The following is a 21,172-nucleotide window of genomic DNA, read 5'->3' as shown; positions in this document are numbered from 1 at the left end:
ACATATTTTTATATATAATAAACATAACTTGAATTGAACACTGGCAGTTTTCTGGCAGTATTTACCATTAATGTTGTGTCAGCACAACTCATTAAAATAATCTTTGTAATTCAGAAAGTTTAACTGAATCAATAAATCTGAGTTTGTATCCTGCAACAAAACATTTTACTTCAGGACCCTGAGCTGCTTTTTACAGTGCAGATTATATTCAGTCATCAATAAAGAAATTAACTACATTTCAATATTTAAATAAAATCAAAACATTAAAATAAGATAAGAGATGCCATTAAGAATAAACAGTTTATAACAGACTTGTTGCAGCTGAAGATGAGTCGAGGAAAGTCACAATTCTGAGGTCAGTTTTTCCAGCGAGATCTTCAGCTGACTCGACAGCGCCCCCTCATGTTAATGCTGATAATGTAAACACTGAGGTGGCAGCGCAGTCGCTACAAGAAAATGTAATTAACCTTTTTAGGGCTCTGGCTTGTTCACAGTCATCGTTAGGAAAGGCCAGATGATGTAAATTTCAGTTCTGACTCCTGAAACCTTGTCCCAACAATCAGCAGCCATGGGCTCCTCTAAACAGCTGCCTAGCACTCTGAAAACTAAAAGAATTGATGCCCACAAAGCAGGAGAAGACTATAAGAAGACGGCAAAGTGTTTTCAGGGAGCTGTTCCCTCAGTTCGTAATGTCATTAAGAAATGTCAGTTAACAGGAACTGTGGAGGTCAAGAAAACTTTCAGAGAGAGCTGCTCGTAGGATTGTTAGAAAGGCAAATCAAAACACCAGTTTGACTGCAAAAGACCTGCAGGAAGATTCATCAGACTCTGGAGTGGTGGTGCACTGTTCTACTGTGCAGCCACACCTGTACAAATATGACCTTCATCAGAAGAAAACCTTTCCTGTGTCCTCACCACAAAATTCAGCGTCAGAAGTTTGCAAAGGAACATCGAAACAAGCCTGATGCTTTTTGGAAACAAGTCCTGTGGATTGATGAAGTTAAAATAGAACTTCAGGACGCAATGAGCAAAGGTATGTTTGGAGAACAAACTGTTAAACACGGGGGAGGATGGATGATGCTTTGGGCTTGTGTTGCAGCCAGTGGCACAGGGAACATTTCACAGGTAGATGGAGGAATGGATTCATTCTGGAAGCAAACATCACAGCATCTGTAAAAAAGCTGAAGATGAAGAGAGGATGGCTTCTACAACAGGACAATGATCCTGAACACAACTCCAAATCCACAATGGACAACCTCAAGAGGAGCAAGCTGAAGGTTTGGCCATGGCCCTCACAGTCCCCCGACCTAAACATCATTAAACATCTGTGGATAGACCTCAGAGATCAGAGCATGAAGACGGCCCAAGAGTCTCACAGAGCTAGAAGCCTTTTGCAGGAAGAATGGGTGAAAATCCTCCAAACAAGAACTGAAAGACTCTGAGCTGGATACACACAGTGTTTAGAAGATGTGATACTTGCCAAAGGGGGCGCTACTGAGCACTGACCATGCAGGGTGCCCAAACTTTTGCTTCAAACCCTTTTGATTTTTTGTTATTTTGAAACCGTAAAAGATTTAAATTAAAACTTAATCTTGGTTAAAATGTTGAAGAAATGTTGTTTTTTTCACTCTAAAATTGTACAAACAAAGTAAAACACTAATCTTGCTTGAAATGTTTAAAATCATGTTCCATCTTTAACTTTTTGCCTTTTGGAGATCAGGTCATCTTCTACTTACTTAACCACTCACAGTAAACTAAATTTTGACCAGAGGTGCCCAAACTTGTATATGCCACTATAGGTAGTGTGTTCCATATAGGATGGTAAAAATGTAATGTAGAAGGGAGGAGAGAAGAGTTGAGTGTGTGATGTGTTTGGAGGAGGGACTCCATCATTTAGAGAAGTGACAAGTTCCTGGTTTGCCAGTGAAGAAGAAAGAGAAGAAAGAGAAGAAAGAGAGGCAGCGTAAAACCATCAGAGCCTCAAACATGAACGTCTGTCAGACTTTGATCTGCTTCTTCTTCCTCTGTGAGTACATTCACTTTTTATTTCTATCATTCTCTCTGCTCATTATGTCTTCTTTTATTTTATTTATTCATTTACAGTCGGTCAGTTAAACTTTGCAGCAGATGGGAAACAGTTTCTCATGAGTGACTCTGTTTCATCACGTCTTGTATCAGTCCACCAACATGTGGTTGGTTTCTGTGGTTAAACTTGGTGATCAGAGTTTGTTCAGAGTCACTGAGTGGTGAAAGAAGAACTTAGAGCTTGTACTCAAGTAAAAGTAGAAATACTGCAGTGTAGAAATACTCTGTTACAAGTAAAAGTCCTGCAGTCAACTTTTTACAAAGTACTAAAACTGATATCATCTGAGAATAATCTATGTTACAGTATTACAATGATTGATGCTCATCACATTATTGTTGCAGTAGCTTGTGGATTTCCTCCAGGGGACAGAAGGAGGGCTGCTGGATACTGACAGATGCTCTTTTTGTTTTCTGCATATTTCTGGGTGTTTAATTTGGCCTTTGTAACAAACTTGTAACCCAACCCAATACTTCTGTTTTAATAAACTTGTCACAGAATAAGGAACCTGTGTGTAATAGGACTAGACTGAGCTGAAATAAAAAAGAGAAGCCTGCAGGTCACAGCTAAATTATCTGACAGCATCTTAAAGCTGAAGTCTGTAAGTACTAAGTATCGGCGCTGATTACATTACTTTTACAAAATCGTAATCCGTAATAAAAGATCAGAGGAATCAAAACAACAAAAATGGCCAGGTTTTTCATCTATGTTGTTCATTGTTGCCTCCGCTTTCCAATGTATAAAGTGTGGCGATCCTGTAGCCTATATTTTATAAATGTATTTTTTTTATAAGACAGTCAGCTGATGGCTTGCTCACCTCTAGACACACCCTGCTATTGCCAGTGGTATGGCTCGACCAGCTGAGCCCAGGTAGACCGGCCCCGACATTATGGAGCTCCTGGCAGTATGGCGTCGGCGAGTGAGAAATGAGCCAGAAGTCCTCTGTGCATTCGGCCTACCACGGCACTTTACACCGCTCAAAGTCCGCGAAATAGGTGCGCTTCCCTGTTGAATATCATCAATCCGGTCACCGGCCTCACCTCAGAGATTCCGCCATGATATTAAGGGATCCTACGGAGCCTCCACGCCCGAAACAACGCCGGAGCATTACGGCACACGGTCCTGTGAGTTGGCAAAAGCCGGGGGTTACTTTCCATTTCATTATTCCTCATTTGGAACCTTCGGGCCGGGTTGATTTATTGTTTTGAAACTGAACTGAGTCAGAGCCAACAGTGGATTTTCTTTACCTCCTTGTTTGCGGGAAAACCTGGGGTGGAGTTTTTTTTTTTTTTTTTTTTTTTTTGTTTAGCGAACTGTGTGGATTGAACTGAATTGAACTGTGAACTGTGAACTGTGTGTTATTTAGAAATCCCGGAGTGGAGTTTTTTGTTTGAACTGGATTGAACTGACTGAACGGAACATTTCTTTTCTTTGGTGGAAAAAATATATACTTTCTTGAAACTGATTACTGTTGTATTTGTATTTTTTAAAAATTGAGTATAATTCTTTTGTTCTACAGAAACCAGAAAAAAACATGTAATTTTGGTGTTAAGGGACCTGCTTTATGGGTTTTATGGTTTCTTTGTGGGGTTTGATTGAGTAAAATAAAAATATTTGTTTCATGTGTCAGACCGCTACAAAAGATATAGGCCTATTTTGTTTGTTGAATACAAGAAGAAGATATTGAATTTGTTTACATTTTGTGCTGCTGAACCACCGATAAGCTTTTTGGATACTATTTAAATACAAAAAACAAACCTTATGGGACAACTTGGATGCATTCTTTTTTTTTCTTTCTTAATGCTTTGCAAAGTATCGGATTGGACTCGGTTTCAAAATAAAGGACTCGTATCGGATCAGATGCAAAAAAAATGTGATCGGGACATCTCTAGTAAATATATCTTGTTTTTGCTCAAGTTGAAACATTTTTTACTTTTCATTTTAACTGACTTTGTATATAATCCTGCCATCTCTAAAATCGACCTTGTGTTCTGTCTGAACACAGTAATGTTCACATGGGTTTAATTATTATTGACTCAACTACTTAATTTGTACAGTTTAAATTCACAGAGTTTGTTTTCACTGTTGAACATCAAATCAGAGACATAGTGTAAGATTCTCATGCACTGGTTGACCTGGGCAGCTCCCAGTATGACTCTGTGGATCAATGAATAATCTTTGCAAATGTGAAACAAATCAGACTACAACATCTTACAGGAAGTACAGATGGTAACTATTGATTCTTCATCTTCTCACAGCACTTCAGGACACTGGTCTCATCAATGCAGAAATCCTCAAGCGCACAGAAACTGAAAGAACAAACATCTTAGTTCCGTGCTCCTTCAGATTCTCTGGAGGAAGGAGGCTCTTCTGTAAGGAAGAATGTAAAGATGGAGGCATTCTCATTGACACAGATGAGACCACAGCTCAGAGCGGCCGATACAGCATTGAATATAAAGAAGGAACTTTTCCAGTATCTGAAACACTTCTGTATGTGAGCATCAGAAATCTGACTAAGTCTGACTCAGGACGATACAGATGTCATTTGGCCAGAAGCTTCTCTTCAGATTTCCAGTTTGAGATCAGCGTTAAAGATGGTGAGTTTCTACTGGGAGTCATGAAATGAACTCTTCACTGACAGCTGCTGATGTTTCAAATAATCAAACATGTTTAGGTTAACAATTATATTCAGAGCTGCATATTTTCATCACTGTGAACTCTGATAAATGCTCCTTTAAAAACCAAGAGTTCATCTATACACTATCTGATAAACTCAGACTGTCACACACCACAGCTGATTTAAATATTGTTGCACCAAACACATTGATCACTTTCTGCATTCACCTGTATGATCAGAAATACACGGATAGATTCACAGAGAATTTGTGTTGTATCAATGAAATGTTTCCACAGATCTCTTTGTATCTGTACGATCAGTATCTGATTGATTTGTTGTGTTTTCATGTTTCACAGCTCCAACCTCTTCAGACCCAAACTGGATTCTTCCACCTGTTACAGCATTTGTACCATCGACCTCCACACTGACGACATCACAGAGTTTAAGCTCCACATCTTCATCAGCCTCCTCTGAAGGCACCAAGCAGCCTCAACAGCAACACACAACACCAGCTGCAGGTTCAGGTACATTTAGTTTGTTGTTTAATTGTATGTGTGTCCATATACTGTGTTTATGCAAATACATGACTGCGTTTTCTTGTGTGTGTAAATGTATTCAGTTAATGATTTAAATATTTAGTTGATGGTACCATTAGCTTGACAGTTACGCTCCCAGATATTTTTATAATGAAACAGGAAGTGTAAAACAAACTTGTTCTTCTGCTCCAGCTGCCAAAGGTCCGCTGTTGTTTGTGGGTCTGACTCTGCTCATCATGTTGATCATATCATCAGCAGCTTTGATGATGTTCTGCAGGAAGAGGGCCAGTAAACCCAAAGGTGAGGCCACTGTCTGTGTCTCTGTGACTGATCCACATGTTTTAGCAGTGGACTTAATCCTCTGAACTGCATGTTTTACAGCAGCTCCTGTGGAAACTGAGTATGCTGATGTCACAGAGGTGAGTCTGAGTAATTTTGGGACTTCTCAGCATCATTAGTGTTTGTGAAACCAGCTGACATGAATACAAACCCCTCTCCTCTTCCTGCAGACCAACAGAGTGTGTGCGGAGATCAGCGAGGAGGACAGAAAGAGCAGAGCTCGTCCTGTAGAAATGTCCACAGTTTACTCTTACGTCAAACCAAACAGAGTCGAAACCTCAGACGAAGACAGCCTTGTCACTGCAGCCACTCCTCAGAGGAACGTAAGTAAAAAGGTTTTAGGTGTAGGAAACACCTTTAGGCTACATCCACTAAAATAACTTGCCCTTTACATGTTATGCTGATATGAAGCAGCACACACGCTGAAATGATGCTCATGTGACAAAGCAGGTGAATAAACTCAAAAACCAGCGTAAGTGATGAACTTTTCTGTTTTCTTGCAGACTGAAGACGACTCCAGTAAACTCACCTACTCTGAGGTGGATTTTCCTGAAGGTGCGTCGCTCCACAGCGCCCCCTGTGGTGATACAGATAAGGTTGTCTACTCTGTTCCTCTGGTAGATGTGAGCTCAGACAGCAGCCACTCTGAAGACAATTCACCTCCTCTGTACTCTACGGTTACTTCAATTTAGCAGCAGCTTCAACGCCGTCCACACCACATTTACTCTCTGGTGGTGTGAATGAGTAACATTTACACAAAAATCTGTTTTTATTATTTCAGCCCGTTCTCATTCTGAAGTCGTCAAATACAGCTGCTTTGTGTGTGATTTCAGCGTCAGACACTTGATGTCAACAGCCACCTTTCATGGTGGTATAACACGCCGCCAGTTGGCTGGATGGCGTCTGATGCGATGGTACGATACGCAGCTTGACGGCGTCGGGTTTAAATGCTGCTAGTAATGATGTAATATAAGGAGCAGTAAAGTCCCTATAGGGCGTGGAGGAGAGGTGGTGGCTGCGTCCAACAAACCCTGGACTTTCATCCAGGAGCCCAGTGTTCACTTCCCGTATGAATGTAGAGACGCACCATGATGTTTTCTTCTTAACCTAACCACGTGCTTTTGTTGACGTCCTGGTGTTGGTAGTGATGTTTCAAAACATCAACAGCAGGCGCAGGAGGATACCTAGAGTGTAATGTGTAGACGTGAAAGGCCACTGACAAAGCACTGATATGTGACGACTTGGGATGAGAACGTGTTTGTATTGCATCTGTATAAGTGTCTATATGTAGTTACTGCAGTTATAAACTGTATTTATTCTGTATTTTCAAACTGTAGTTGATGTGTTGAGGTGGTGAATCTCGTTATCATGAGAACAACGGCCTGTAAAATTTTACATTCCTGATCTTTTGATACCAAAGTGTCAATAATAATTATCATATTTTTATATATAATAAACATAACTTGAATTGAACACTGGCAGTTTTCTGGCAGTATTTACCATTAATGTTGTGTCAGCACAACTCATTAAAATAATCTTTGTAATTCAGAAAGTTTAACTGAATCAATAAATCTGAGTTTGTATCCTGCAACAAAACATTTTACTTCAGGACCCTGAGCTGCTTTTTACAGTGCAGATTATATTCAGTCATAAATAAAGAAATCAACTACATTTAAATATTTAAATAAAATCAAAACATTAAAATAAGATAAGAGATGCCGTTAAGAATAAACAGTTTATAACAGACTTGTTGCAGCTGAAGATGAGTCGAGGAAAGTCACGAATCTTGAGGTCGGTTTTTCCAGCGAGATCTTCAGCTGACTCAACAGCGCCCCCTCATGTTAATGCTGATAATGTAAACACTGAGGTGGCAGCGCAGTCGCTACAAGAAAATGTAATTAACCTTTTTAGGGCTCTGGCTTGTTCACAGTCATCGTTAAGAAAGGCCAGGTGATGTAAATTTCAAAGCTTTATAAATACTCTGACTCCTGAAACCTTGTCCCAACAATCAGCAGCCATGGGCTCCTCTAAACAGCTGCCTAGCACTCTGAAAACTAAAAGAACTGATGCCCACAAAGCAGGAGAAGACTATAAGAAGACGGCAAAGTGTTTTCAGGGAGCTGTTCCCTCAGTTCGTAATGTCATTAAGAAATGTCAGTTAACAGGAACTGTGGAGGTCAAGAAAACTTTCAGAGAGAGCTGCTCGTAGGATTGTTAGAAAGGCAAATCAAAACACCAGTTTGACTGCAAAAGACCTGCAGGAAGATTCATCAGACTCTGGAGTGGTGGTGCACTGTTCTACTGTGCAGCCACACCTGTACAAATATGACCTTCATCAGAAGAAAACCTTTCCTGTGTCCTCACCACAAAATTCAGTGTCAGAAGTTTGCAAAGGAACATTGAAACAAGCCTGATGCTTTTTGGAAACAAGTCCTGTGGACTGATGAAGTTAAAATAGAACTTCAGGACGCAATGAGCAAAGGTATGTTTGGAGAACAAACTGTTAAACACGGGGGAGGATGGATGATGCTTTGGGCTTGTGTTGCAGCCAGTGGCACAGGGAACATTTCACAGGTAGAGGGAGGAATGGATTCATTCTGGAAGCAAACATCACAGCATCTGTAAAAAAGCTGAAGATGAAGAGAGGATGGCTTCTACAACAGGACAATGATCCTAAACACACCTCCAAATCCACAATGGACGACCTCAAGAGGAGCAAGCTGAAGGTTTGGCCATGGCCCTCACAGTCCCCCGACCTAAACATCATTAAACATCTGTGGATAGACCTCAGAGATCAGAGCATGAAGACGGCCCAAGAGTCTCACAGAGCTAGAAGCCTTTTGCAGGAAGAATGGGTGAAAATCCTCCAAACAAGAACTGAAAGACTCTGAGCTGGATACACACAGTGTTTAGAAGATGTGATACTTGCCAAAGGGGGCGCTACTGAGCACTGACCATGCAGGGTGCCCAAACTTTGGCTTCAGACCCTTTTGATTTTTTGTTATTTTGAAACCGTAAAAGATTTAAATTAAAACTTAATCTTGGTTAAAATGTTGAAGAAATATTGTTTTTTTCACTCTAAAATTGTACAAACAAAGTAAAACACTAATCTTGCTTGAAATGTTTAAAATCATGTTCCATCTTTAACTTTTTGCCTTTTGGAGATCAGGTCATCTTCTACTTACTTAACCACTCACAGTAAACTAAATTTTGACCAGAGGTGCCCAAACTTGTATATGCCACTATAGGTAGTGTGTTCCATATAGGATGGTAAAAATGTAATGTAGAAGGGAGGAGAGAAGAATTGAGTGTGTGATGTGTTTGGAGGAGGGACTCCATCATTTAGAGAAGTGACAAGTTCCTGGTTTGCCAGTGAAGAAGAAAGAGAAGAAAGAGAAGAAAGAGAGGCAGCGTAAAACCATAAGAGCCTCAAACATGAACGTCTGTCAGACTTTGATCTGCTTCTTCTTCCTCTGTGAGTACATTCACTTTTTATTTCTATCATTCTCTCTGCTCATTATGTCTTCTTTTATTTTATTTATTCATTTACAGTCGGTCAGTTAAACTTTGCAGCAGATGGGAAACAGTTTCTCATGAGTGACTCTGTTTCATCACGTCTTGTATCAGTCCACCAACATGTGGTTGGTTTCTGTGGTTAAACTTGGTGATCAGAGTTTGTTCAGAGTCACTGAGTGGTGAAAGAAGAACGTAGAGCTTGTACTCAAGTAAAAGTAGAAATACTGCAGTGTAGAAATACTCTGTTACAAGTAAAAGTCCTGCAGTCAACTTTTTACAAAGTACTAAAACTGATATCATCTGAGAATAATCTATGTTACAGTATTACAATGATTGATGCTCATCACATTATTGTTGCAGTAGCTTGTGGATTTCCTCCAGGGGACAGAAGGAGGGCTGCTGGATACTGACAGATGCTCTTTTTGTTTTCTGCATATTTCTGGGTGTTTAATTTGGCCTTTGTAACAAACTTGTAACCCAACCCAATACTTCTGTTTTAATAAACTTGTCACAGAATAAGGAACCTGTGTGTAATAGGACTAGACTGAGCTGAAATAAAAAAGAGAAGCCTGCAGGTCACAGCTAAATTATCTGACAGCATCTTAAAGCTGAAGTCTGTAAGTACTAAGTATCGGCGCTGATTACATTACTTTTACAAAATCGTAATCCGTAATAAAAGATCAGAGGAATCAAAACAACAAAAATGGCCAGGTTTTTCATCTATGTTGTTCATTGTTGCCTCCGCTTTCCAATGTATAAAGTGTGGCGATCCTGTAGCCTATATTTTATAAATGTATTTTTTTTATAAGACAGTCAGCTGATGGCTTGCTCACCTCTAGACACACCCTGCTATTGCCAGTGGTATGGCTCGACCAGCTGAGCCCAGGTAGACCGGCCCCGACATTATGGAGCTCCTGGCAGTATGGCGTCGGCGAGTGAGAAATGAGCCAGAAGTCCTCTGTGCATTCGGCCTACCACGGCACTTTACACCGCTCAAAGTCCGCGAAATAGGTGCGCTTCCCTGTTGAATATCATCAATCCGGTCACCGGCCTCACCTCAGAGATTCCGCCATGATATTAAGGGATCCTACGGAGCATCCACGCCCGAAACAACGCCGGAGCATTACGGCACACGGTCCTGTGAGTTGGCAAAAGCCGGGGGTTACTTTCCATTTCATTATTCCTCATTTGGAACCTTCGGGCCGGGTTGATTTATTGTTTTGAAACTGAACTGAGTCAGAGCCAACAGTGGATTTTCTTTACCTCCTTGTTTGCGGGAAAACCTGGGGTGGAGTTTTTTTTTTGTTTTTTTTTTTTTTGTTTAGCGAACTGTGTGGATTGAACTGAATTGAACTGTGAACTGTGAACTGTGTGTTATTTAGAAATCCCGGAGTGGAGTTTTTTGTTTGAACTGGATTGAACTGACTGAACGGAACATTTCTTTTCTTTGGTGGAAAAAATATATACTTTCTTGAAACTGATTACTGTTGTATTTGTATTTTTTAAAAATTGAGTATAATTCTTTTGTTCTACAGAAACCAGAAAAAAACATGTAATTTTGGTGTTAAGGGACCTGCTTTATGGGTTTTATGGTTTCTTTGTGGGGTTTGATTGAGTAAAATAAAAATATTTGTTTCATGTGTCAGACCGCTACAAAAGATATAGGCCTATTTTGTTTGTTGAATACAAGAAGAAGATATTGAATTTGTTTACATTTTGTGCTGCTGAACCACCGATAAGCTTTTTGGATACTATTTAAATACAAAAAACAAACCTTATGGGACAACTTGGATGCATTCTTTTTTTTTCTTTCTTAATGCTTTGCAAAGTATCGGATTGGACTCGGTTTCAAAATAAAGGACTCGTATCGGATCAGATGCAAAAAAAATGTGATCGGGACATCTCTAGTAAATATATCTTGTTTTTGCTCAAGTTGAAACATTTTTTACTTTTCATTTTAACTGACTTTGTATATAATCCTGCCATCTCTAAAATCGACCTTGTGTTCTGTCTGAACACAGTAATGTTCACATGGGTTTAATTATTATTGACTCAACTACTTAATTTGTACAGTTTAAATTCACAGAGTTTGTTTTCACTGTTGAACATCAAATCAGAGACATAGTGTAAGATTCTCATGCACTGGTTGACCTGGGCAGCTCCCAGTATGACTCTGTGGATCAATGAATAATCTTTGCAAATGTGAAACAAATCAGACTACAACATCTTACAGGAAGTACAGATGGTAACTATTGATTCTTCATCTTCTCACAGCACTTCAGGACACTGGTCTCATCAATGCAGAAATCCTCAAGCGCACAGAAACTGAAAGAACAAACATCTTAGTTCCGTGCTCCTTCAGATTCTCTGGAGGAAGGAGGCTCTTCTGTAAGGAAGAATGTAAAGATGGAGGCATTCTCATTGACACAGATGAGACCACAGCTCAGAGCGGCCGATACAGCATTGAATATAAAGAAGGAACTTTTCCAGTATCTGAAACACTTCTGTATGTGAGCATCAGAAATCTGACTAAGTCTGACTCAGGACGATACAGATGTCATTTGGCCAGAAGCTTCTCTTCAGATTTCCAGTTTGAGATCAGCGTTAAAGATGGTGAGTTTCTACTGGGAGTCATGAAATGAACTCTTCACTGACAGCTGCTGATGTTTCAAATAATCAAACATGTTTAGGTTAACAATTATATTCAGAGCTGCATATTTTCATCACTGTGAACTCTGATAAATGCTCCTTTAAAAACCAAGAGTTCATCTATACACTATCTGATAAACTCAGACTGTCACACACCACAGCTGATTTAAATATTGTTGCACCAAACACATTGATCACTTTCTGCATTCACCTGTATGATCAGAAATACACGGATAGATTCACAGAGAATTTGTGTTGTATCAATGAAATGTTTCCACAGATCTCTTTGTATCTGTACGATCAGTATCTGATTGATTTGTTGTGTTTTCATGTTTCACAGCTCCAACCTCTTCAGACCCAAACTGGATTCTTCCACCTGTTACAGCATTTGTACCATCGACCTCCACACTGACGACATCACAGAGTTTAAGCTCCACATCTTCATCGGCCTCCTCTGAAGGCACCAAGCAGCCTCAACAGCAACACACAACACCAGCTGCAGGTTCAGGTACATTTAGTTTGTTGTTTAATTGTATGTGTGTCCATATACTGTGTTTATGCAAATACATGACTGCGTTTTCTTGTGTGTGTAAATGTATTCAGTTAATGATTTAAATATTTAGTTGATGGTACCATTAGCTTGACAGTTACGCTCCCAGATATTTTTATAATGAAACAGGAAGTGTAAAACAAACTTGTTCTTCTGCTCCAGCTGCCAAAGGTCCGCTGTTGTTTGTGGGTCTGACTCTGCTCATCATGTTGATCATATCATCAGCAGCTTTGATGATGTTCTGCAGGAAGAGGGCCAGTAAACCCAAAGGTGAGGCCACTGTCTGTGTCTCTGTGACTGATCCACATGTTTTAGCAGTGGACTTAATCCTCTGAACTGCATGTTTTACAGCAGCTCCTGTGGAAACTGAGTATGCTGATGTCACAGAGGTGAGTCTGAGTAATTTTGGGACTTCTCAGCATCATTAGTGTTTGTGAAACCAGCTGACATGAATACAAACCCCTCTCCTCTTCCTGCAGACCAACAGAGTGTGTGCGGAGATCAGCGAGGAGGACAGAAAGAGCAGAGCTCGTCCTGTAGAAATGTCCACAGTTTACTCTTACGTCAAACCAAACAGAGTCGAAACCTCAGACGAAGACAGCCTTGTCACTGCAGCCACTCCTCAGAGGAACGTAAGTAAAAAGGTTTTAGGTGTAGGAAACACCTTTAGGCTACATCCACTAAAATAACTTGCCCTTTACATGTTATGCTGATATGAAGCAGCACACACGCTGAAATGATGCTCATGTGACAAAGCAGGTGAATAAACTCAAAAACCAGCGTAAGTGATGAACTTTTCTGTTTTCTTGCAGACTGAAGACGACTCCAGTAAACTCACCTACTCTGAGGTGGATTTTCCTGAAGGTGCGTCGCTCCACAGCGCCCCCTGTGGTGATACGGATAAGGTTGTTTATTCTGTTCCTCTGGTAGATGTGAGCTCAGACAGCAGCCACTCTGAAAACGCTTCACCTCCTCTGTACTCTACGGTTACTTCAAGTTAGCAGCAGCTTCAACGCCGTCCACACCACATTTACTCTCTGGTGGTGTGAATGAGTAACATTTACACAAAAATCTGTTTTTATTATTTCAGCCCGTTCTCATTCTGAAGTCGTCAAATACAGCTGCTTTGTGTGTGATTTCAGCGTCAGACACTTGATGTCAACAGCCACCTTTCATGGTGGTATAACACGCCGCCAGTTGGCTGGATGGCGTCTGATGCGATGGTACGATACGCAGCTTGACGGCGTCGGGTTTAAATGCTGCTAGTAATGATGTAATATAAGGAGCAGTAAAGTCCCTATAGGGCGTGGAGGAGAGGTGGTGGCTGCGTCCAACAAACCCTGGACTTTCATCCAGGAGCCCAGTGTTCACTTCCCGTATGAATGTAGAGACGCACCATGATGTTTTCTTCTTAACCTAACCACGTGCTTTTGTTGACGTCCTGGTGTTGGTAGTGATGTTTCAAAACATCAACAGCAGGCGCAGGAGGATACCTAGAGTGTAATGTGTAGACGTGAAAGGCCACTGACAAAGCACTGATATGTGACGACTTGGGATGAGAACGTGTTTGTATTGCATCTGTATAAGTGTCTATATGTAGTTACTGCAGTTATATACTGTATTTATTCTGTATTTTCAAACTGTAGTTGATGTGTTGAGGTGGTGAATCTCGTTATCATGAGAACAACGGCCTGTAAAATTTTACATTCCTGATCTTTTGATACCAAAGTGTCAATAATAATTATCATATTTTTATATATAATAAACATAACTTGAATTGAACACTGGCAGTTTTCTGGCAGTATTTACCATTAATGTTGTGTCAGCACAACTCATTAAAATAATCTTTGTAATTCAGAAAGTTTAACGAATCAATAAATCTGAGTTTGTATCCTCCAACAAAACATTTTACTTCAGGACCCTGAGCTGCTTTTTACAGTGCAGATTATATTCAGTCATAAATAAAGAAATCAACTACATTTAAATATTTAAATAAAATCAAAACATTAAAATAAGATAAGAGATGCCATTAAGAATAAACAGTTTATAACAGACTTGTTGCAGCTGAAGATGAGTCGAGGAAAGTCACAATTCTGAGGTCAGTTTTTCCAGCGAGATCTTCAGCTGACTCGACAGCGCCCCCTCATGTTAATGCTGATAATGTAAACACTGAGGTGGCAGCGCAGTCGCTACAAGAAAATGTAATTAACCTTTTTAGGGCTCTGGCTTGTTCACAGTCATCATTAGGAAAGGCCAGATGATGTAAATTTCAGTTCTGACTCCTGAAACCTTGTCCCAACAATCAGCAGCCATGGGCTCCTCTAAACAGCTGCCTAGCACTCTGAAAACTAAAAGAATTGATGCCCACAAAGCAGGAGAAGACTATAAGAAGACGGCAAAGTGTTTTCAGGGAGCTGTTCCCTCAGTTCGTAATGTCATTAAGAAATGTCAGTTAACAGGAACTGTGGAGGTCAAGAAAACTTTCAGAGAGAGCTGCTCGTAGGATTGTTAGAAAGGCAAATCAAAACACCAGTTTGACTGCAAAAGACCTGCAGGAAGATTCATCAGACTCTGGAGTGGTGGTGCACTGTTCTACTGTGCAGCCACACCTGTACAAATATGACCTTCATCAGAAGAAAACCTTTCCTGTGTCCTCACCACAAAATTCAGCGTCAGAAGTTTGCAAAGGAACATCGAAACAAGCCTGATGCTTTTTGGAAACAAGTCCTGTGGATTGATGAAGTTAAAATAGAACTTCAGGACGCAATGAGCAAAGGTATGTTTGGAGAACAAACTGTTAAACACGGGGGAGGATGGATGATGCTTTGGGCTTGTGTTGCAGCCAGTGGCACAGGGAACATTTCACAGGTAGATGGAGGAATGGATTCATTCTGGAAGCAAACATCACAGCATCTGTAAAAAAGCTGAAGATGAAGAGAGGATGGCTTCTACAACAGGACAATGATCCTGAACACAACTCCAAATCCACAATGGACAACCTCAAGAGGAGCAAGCTGAAGGTTTGGCCATGGCCCTCACAGTCCCCCGACCTAAACATCATTAAACATCTGTGGATAGACCTCAGAGATCAGAGCATGAAGACGGCCCAAGAGTCTCACAGAGCTAGAAGCCTTTTGCAGGAAGAATGGGTGAAAATCCTCCAAACAAGAACTGAAAGACTCTGAGCTGGATACACACAGTGTTTAGAAGATGTGATACTTGCCAAAGGGGGCGCTACTGAGCACTGACCATGCAGGGTGCCCAAACTTTTGCTTCAAACCCTTTTGATTTTTTGTTATTTTGAAACCGTAAAAGATTTAAATTAAAACTTAATCTTGGTTAAAATGTTGAAGAAATATTGTTTTTTTCACTCTAAAATTGTACAAACAAAGTAAAACACTAATCTTGCTTGAAATGTTTAAAATCATGTTCCATCTTTAACTTTTTGCCTTTTGGAGATCAGGTCATCTTCTACTTACTTAACCACTCACAGTAAACTAAATTTTGACCAGAGGTGCCCAAACTTGTATATGCCACTATAGGTAGTGTGTTCCATATAGGATGGTAAAAATGTAATGTAGAAGGGAGGAGAGAAGAGTTGAGTGTGTGATGTGTTTGGAGGAGGGACTCCATCATTTAGAGAAGTGACAAGTTCCTGGTTTGCCAGTGAAGAAGAAAGAGAAGAAAGAGAAGAAAGAGAGGCAGCGTAAAACCATAAGAGCCTCAAACATGAACGTCTGTCAGACTTTGATCTGCTTCTTCTTCCTCTGTGAGTACATTCACTTTTTATTTCTATCATTCTCTCTGCTCATTATGTCTTCTTTTATTTTATTTATTCATTTACAGTCGGTCAGTTAAACTTTGCAGCAGATGGGAAACAGTTTCTCATGAGTGACTCTGTTTCATCACGTCTTGTATCAGTCCACCAACATGTGGTTGGTTTCTGTGGTTAAACTTGGTGATCAGAGTTTGTTCAGAGTCACTGAGTGGTGAAAGAAGAACTTAGAGCTTGTACTCAAGTAAAAGTAGAAATACTGCAGTGTAGAAATACTCTGTTACAAGTAAAAGTCCTGCAGTCAACTTTTTACAAAGTACTAAAACTGATATCATCTGAGAATAATCTATGTTACAGTATTACAATGATTGATGCTCATCACATTATTGTTGCAGTAGCTTGTGGATTTCCTCCAGGGGACAGAAGGAGGGCTGCTGGATACTGACAGATGCTCTTTTTGTTTTCTGCATATTTCTGGGTGTTTAATTTGGCCTTTGTAACAAACTTGTAACCCAACCCAATACTTCTGTTTTAATAAACTTGTCACAGAATAAGGAACCTGTGTGTAATAGGACTAGACTGAGCTGAAATAAAAAAGAGAAGCCTGCAGGTCACAGCTAAATTATCTGACAGCATCTTAAAGCTGAAGTCTGTAAGTACTAAGTATCGGCGCTGATTACATTACTTTTACAAAATCGTAATCCGTAATAAAAGATCAGAGGAATCAAAACAACAAAAATGGCCAGGTTTTTCATCTATGTTGTTCATTGTTGCCTCCGCTTTCCAATGTATAAAGTGTGGCGATCCTGTAGCCTATATTTTATAAATGTATTTTTTTTATAAGACAGTCAGCTGATGGCTTGCTCACCTCTAGACACACCCTGCTATTGCCAGTGGTATGGCTCGACCAGCTGAGCCCAGGTAGACCGGCCCCGACATTATGGAGCTCCTGGCAGTATGGCGTCGGCGAGTGAGAAATGAGCCAGAAGTCCTCTGTGCATTCGGCCTACCACGGCACTTTACACCGCTCAAAGTCCGCGAAATAGGTGCGCTTCCCTGTTGAATATCATCAATCCGGTCACCGGCCTCACCTCAGAGATTCCGCCATGATATTAAGGGATCCTACGGAGCATCCACGCCCGAAACAACGCCGGAGCATTACGGCACACGGTCCTGTGAGTTGGCAAAAGCCGGGGGTTACTTTCCATTTCATTATTCCTCATTTGGAACCTTCGGGCCGGGTTGATTTATTGTTTTGAAACTGAACTGAGTCAGAGCCAACAGTGGATTTTCTTTACCTCCTTGTTTGCGGGAAAACCTGGGGTGGAGTTTTTTTTTTGTTTTTTTTTTTTTTGTTTAGCGAACTGTGTGGATTGAACTGAATTGAACTGTGAACTGTGAACTGTGTGTTATTTAGAAATCCCGGAGTGGAGTTTTTTGTTTGAACTGGATTGAACTGACTGAACGGAACATTTCTTTTCTTTGGTGGAAAAAATATATACTTTCTTGAAACTGATTACTGTTGTATTTGTATTTTTTAAAAATTGAGTATAATTCTTTTGTTCTACAGAAACCAGAAAAAAACATGTAATTTTGGTGTTAAGGGACCTGCTTTATGGGTTTTATGGTTTCTTTGTGGGGTTTGATTGAGTAAAATAAAAATATTTGTTTCATGTGTCAGACCGCTACAAAAGATATAGGCCTATTTTGTTTGTTGAATACAAGAAGAAGATATTGAATTTGTTTACATTTTGTGCTGCTGAACCACCGATAAGCTTTTTGGATACTATTTAAATACAAAAAACAAACCTTATGGGACAACTTGGATGCATTCTTTTTTTTTCTTTCTTAATGCTTTGCAAAGTATCGGATTGGACTCGGTTTCAAAATAAAGGACTCGTATCGGATCAGATGCAAAAAAAATGTGATCGGGACATCTCTAGTAAATATATCTTGTTTTTGCTCAAGTTGAAACATTTTTTACTTTTCATTTTAACTGACTTTGTATATAATCCTGCCATCTCTAAAATCGACCTTGTGTTCTGTCTGAACACAGTAATGTTCACATGGGTTTAATTATTATTGACTCAACTACTTAATTTGTACAGTTTAAATTCACAGAGTTTGTTTTCACTGTTGAACATCAAATCAGAGACATAGTGTAAGATTCTCATGCACTGGTTGACCTGGGCAGCTCCCAGTATGACTCTGTGGATCAATGAATAATCTTTGCAAATGTGAAACAAATCAGACTACAACATCTTACAGGAAGTACAGATGGTAACTATTGATTCTTCATCTTCTCACAGCACTTCAGGACACTGGTCTCATCAATGCAGAAATCCTCAAGCGCACAGAAACTGAAAGAACAAACATCTTAGTTCCGTGCTCCTTCAGATTCTCTGGAGGAAGGAGGCTCTTCTGTAAGGAAGAATGTAAAGATGGAGGCATTCTCATTGACACAGAAGAGACCACAGCTCAGAGCGGCCGATACAGCATTGAATATAAAGAAGGAACTTTTCCAGTATCTGAAACACTTCTGTATGTGAGCATCAGAAATCTGACTAAGTCTGACTCAGGACGATACAGATGTCATTTGGCCAGAAGCTTCTCTTCAGATTTCCAGTTTGAGATCAGCGTTAAAGATGGTGAGTTTCTACTGGGAGTCATGAAATGAACTCTTCACTGACAGCTGCTGATGTTTCAAATAATCAAACGTGTTTAGGTTAACAATTATATTCAGAGCTGCATATTTTCATCACTGTGAACTCTGATAAATGCTCCTTTAAAAACCAAGAGTTCATCTATACACTATCTGATAAACTCAGACTGTCACACACCACAGCTGATTTAAATATTGTTGCACCAAACACATTGATCACTTTCTGCATTCACCTGTATGATCAGAAATACACGGATAGATTCACAGAGAATTTGTGTTGTATCAATGAAATGTTTCCACAGATCTCTTTGTATCTGTACGATCAGTATCTGATTGATTTGTTGTGTTTTCATGTTTCACAGCTCCAACCTCTTCAGACCCAAACTGGATTCTTCCACCTGTTACAGCATTTGTACCATCGACCTCCACACTGACGACATCACAGAGTTTAAGCTCCACATCTTCATCGGCCTCCTCTGAAGGCACCAAGCAGCCTCAACAGCAACACACAACACCAGCTGCAGGTTCAGGTACATTTAGTTTGTTGTTTAATTGTATGTGTGTCCATATACTGTGTTTATGCAAATACATGACTGCGTTTTCTTGTGTGTGTAAATGTATTCAGTTAATGATTTAAATATTTAGTTGATGGTACCATTAGCTTGACAGTTACGCTCCCAGATATTTTTATAATGAAACAGGAAGTGTAAAACAAACTTGTTCTTCTGCTCCAGCTGCCAAAGGTCCGCTGTTGTTTGTGGGTCTGACTCTGCTCATCATGTTGATCATATCATCAGCAGCTTTGATGATGTTCTGCAGGAAGAGGGCCAGTAAACCCAAAGGTGAGGCCACTGTCTGTGTCTCTGTGACTGATCCACATGTTTTAGCAGTGGACTTAATCCTCTGAACTGCATGTTTTACAGCAGCTCCTGTGGAAACTGAGTATGCTGATGTCACAGAGGTGAGTCTGAGTAATTTTGGGACTTCTCAGCATCATTAGTGTTTGTGAAACCAGCTGACATGAATACAAACCCCTCTCCTCTTCCTGCAGACCAACAGAGTGTGTGCGGAGATCAGCGAGGAGGACAGAAAGAGCAGAGCTCGTCCTGTAGAAATGTCCACAGTTTACTCTTACGTCAAACCAAACAGAGTCGAAACCTCAGACGAAGACAGCCTTGTCACTGCAGCCACTCCTCAGAGGAACGTAAGTAAAAAGGTTTTAGGTGTAGGAAACACCTTTAGGCTACATCCACTAAAATAACTTGCCCTTTACATGTTATGCTGATATGAAGCAGCACACACGCTGAAATGATGCTCATGTGACAAAGCAGGTGAATAAACTCAAAAACCAGCGTAAGTGATGAACTTTTCTGTTTTCTTGCAGACTGAAGACGACTCCAGTAAACTCACCTACTCTGAGGTGGATTTTCCTGAAGGTGCGTCGCTCCACAGCGCCCCCTGTGGTGATACGGATAAGGTTGTTTATTCTGTTCCTCTGGTAGATGTGAGCTCAGACAGCAGCCACTCTGAAAACGCTTCACCTCCTCTGTACTCTACGGTTACTTCAAGTTAGCAGCAGCTTCAACGCCGTCCACACCACATTTACTCTCTGGTGGTGTGAATGAGTAACATTTACACAAAAATCTGTTTTTATTATTTCAGCCCGTTCTCATTCTGAAGTCGTCAAATACAGCTGCTTTGTGTGTGATTTCAGCGTCAGACACTTGATGTCAACAGCCACCTTTCATGGTGGTATAACACGCCGCCAGTTGGCTGGATGGCGTCTGATGCGATGGTACGATACGCAGCTTGACGGCGTCGGGTTTAAATGCTGCTAGTAATGATGTAATATAAGGAGCAGTAAAGTCCCTATAGGGCGTGGAGGAGAGGTGGTGGCTGCGTCCAACAAACCCTGGACTTTCATCCAGGAGCCCAGTGTTCACTTCCCGTATGAATGTAGAGACGCACCATGATGTTTTCTTCTTAACCTAACCACGTGCTTTTGTTGACGTCCTGGTGTTGGTAGTGATGTTTCAAAACATCAACAGCAGGCGCAGGAGGATACCTAGAGTGTAATGTGTAGACGTGAAAGGCCACTGACAAAGCACTGATATGTGACGACTTGGGATGAGAACGTGTTTGTATTGCATCTGTATAAGTGTCTATATGTAGTTACTGCAGTTATAAACTGTATTTATTCTGTATTTTCAAACTGTAGTTGATGTGTTGAGGTGGTGAATCTCATTATCATGAGAACAATGGCCTGTAAAATTTTACATTCCTGATCTTTTGATACCAAAGTGTCAATAATAATTAACATAGTTTTATATATAATAAACATAACTTGAATTGAACACTGGCAGTTTTCTGGCAGTATTTACCATTAATGTTGTGTCAGCACAACTCATTAAAATAATCTTTGTAATTCAGAAAGTTTAACTGAAT

At 40.3% G+C, this 21,172-nt stretch overlaps 3 protein-coding genes across 5 annotated transcripts; all 3 read left to right on the top strand.

Annotated features, from left to right (window-relative positions):
• Positions 1–1,607: 1,607 nt before the first annotated feature.
• On the top strand, positions 1,608–8,578 carry LOC144464123 (uncharacterized). 2 transcript variants are annotated; one of them, XM_078169773.1, is made up of 8 exons: positions 1,608–2,026; positions 4,342–4,680; positions 5,057–5,117; positions 5,166–5,224; positions 5,429–5,536; positions 5,618–5,655; positions 5,746–5,898; positions 6,079–8,578. In XM_078169773.1, exons 1-8 carry the CDS (start codon positions 1,987–1,989, stop codon positions 6,265–6,267), a joined length of 987 nt encoding a protein of 328 aa, XP_078025899.1. In that variant the 5' UTR covers positions 1,608–1,986; the 3' UTR covers positions 6,268–8,578. The 2 variants fall into 2 exon arrangements, with proteins under 2 accessions (XP_078025899.1, XP_078025898.1); XM_078169772.1 differs by having other exon boundaries at positions 1,944–2,026; positions 5,057–5,224; positions 6,079–8,577.
• Positions 8,579–8,943: 365 nt separating this feature from the next.
• Positions 8,944–13,962, top strand: LOC144464125 (uncharacterized). Its single transcript, XM_078169777.1, has 7 exons — positions 8,944–9,050; positions 11,366–11,704; positions 12,081–12,248; positions 12,453–12,560; positions 12,642–12,679; positions 12,770–12,922; positions 13,103–13,962. Exons 1-7 carry the CDS (start codon positions 9,011–9,013, stop codon positions 13,289–13,291), a joined length of 1,035 nt encoding a protein of 344 aa, XP_078025903.1. The 5' UTR covers positions 8,944–9,010; the 3' UTR covers positions 13,292–13,962.
• A 325-nt stretch (positions 13,963–14,287) lies between these two features.
• Positions 14,288–21,030, top strand: LOC144464124 (uncharacterized). Of its 2 annotated transcripts, none has more exons than XM_078169775.1 (7): positions 14,288–16,059; positions 18,375–18,713; positions 19,090–19,257; positions 19,462–19,569; positions 19,654–19,688; positions 19,779–19,931; positions 20,112–21,030. In XM_078169775.1, exons 1-7 carry the CDS (start codon positions 16,020–16,022, stop codon positions 20,298–20,300), a joined length of 1,032 nt encoding a protein of 343 aa, XP_078025901.1. In that variant the 5' UTR covers positions 14,288–16,019; the 3' UTR covers positions 20,301–21,030. The 2 variants fall into 2 exon arrangements, with proteins under 2 accessions (XP_078025901.1, XP_078025900.1); XM_078169774.1 differs by having other exon boundaries at positions 19,651–19,688; positions 20,112–21,024.
• The last annotated feature ends 142 nt before the right edge of the window (positions 21,031–21,172 follow it).

The sequence above is a fragment of the Epinephelus lanceolatus genome, chromosome 8, assembly GCF_041903045.1.
Source record: "Epinephelus lanceolatus isolate andai-2023 chromosome 8, ASM4190304v1, whole genome shotgun sequence".
Taxonomy (NCBI): Eukaryota; Metazoa; Chordata; class Actinopteri; order Perciformes; family Serranidae; genus Epinephelus; species Epinephelus lanceolatus.
This window is presented reverse-complemented; position numbering and strand designations above follow the sequence as displayed.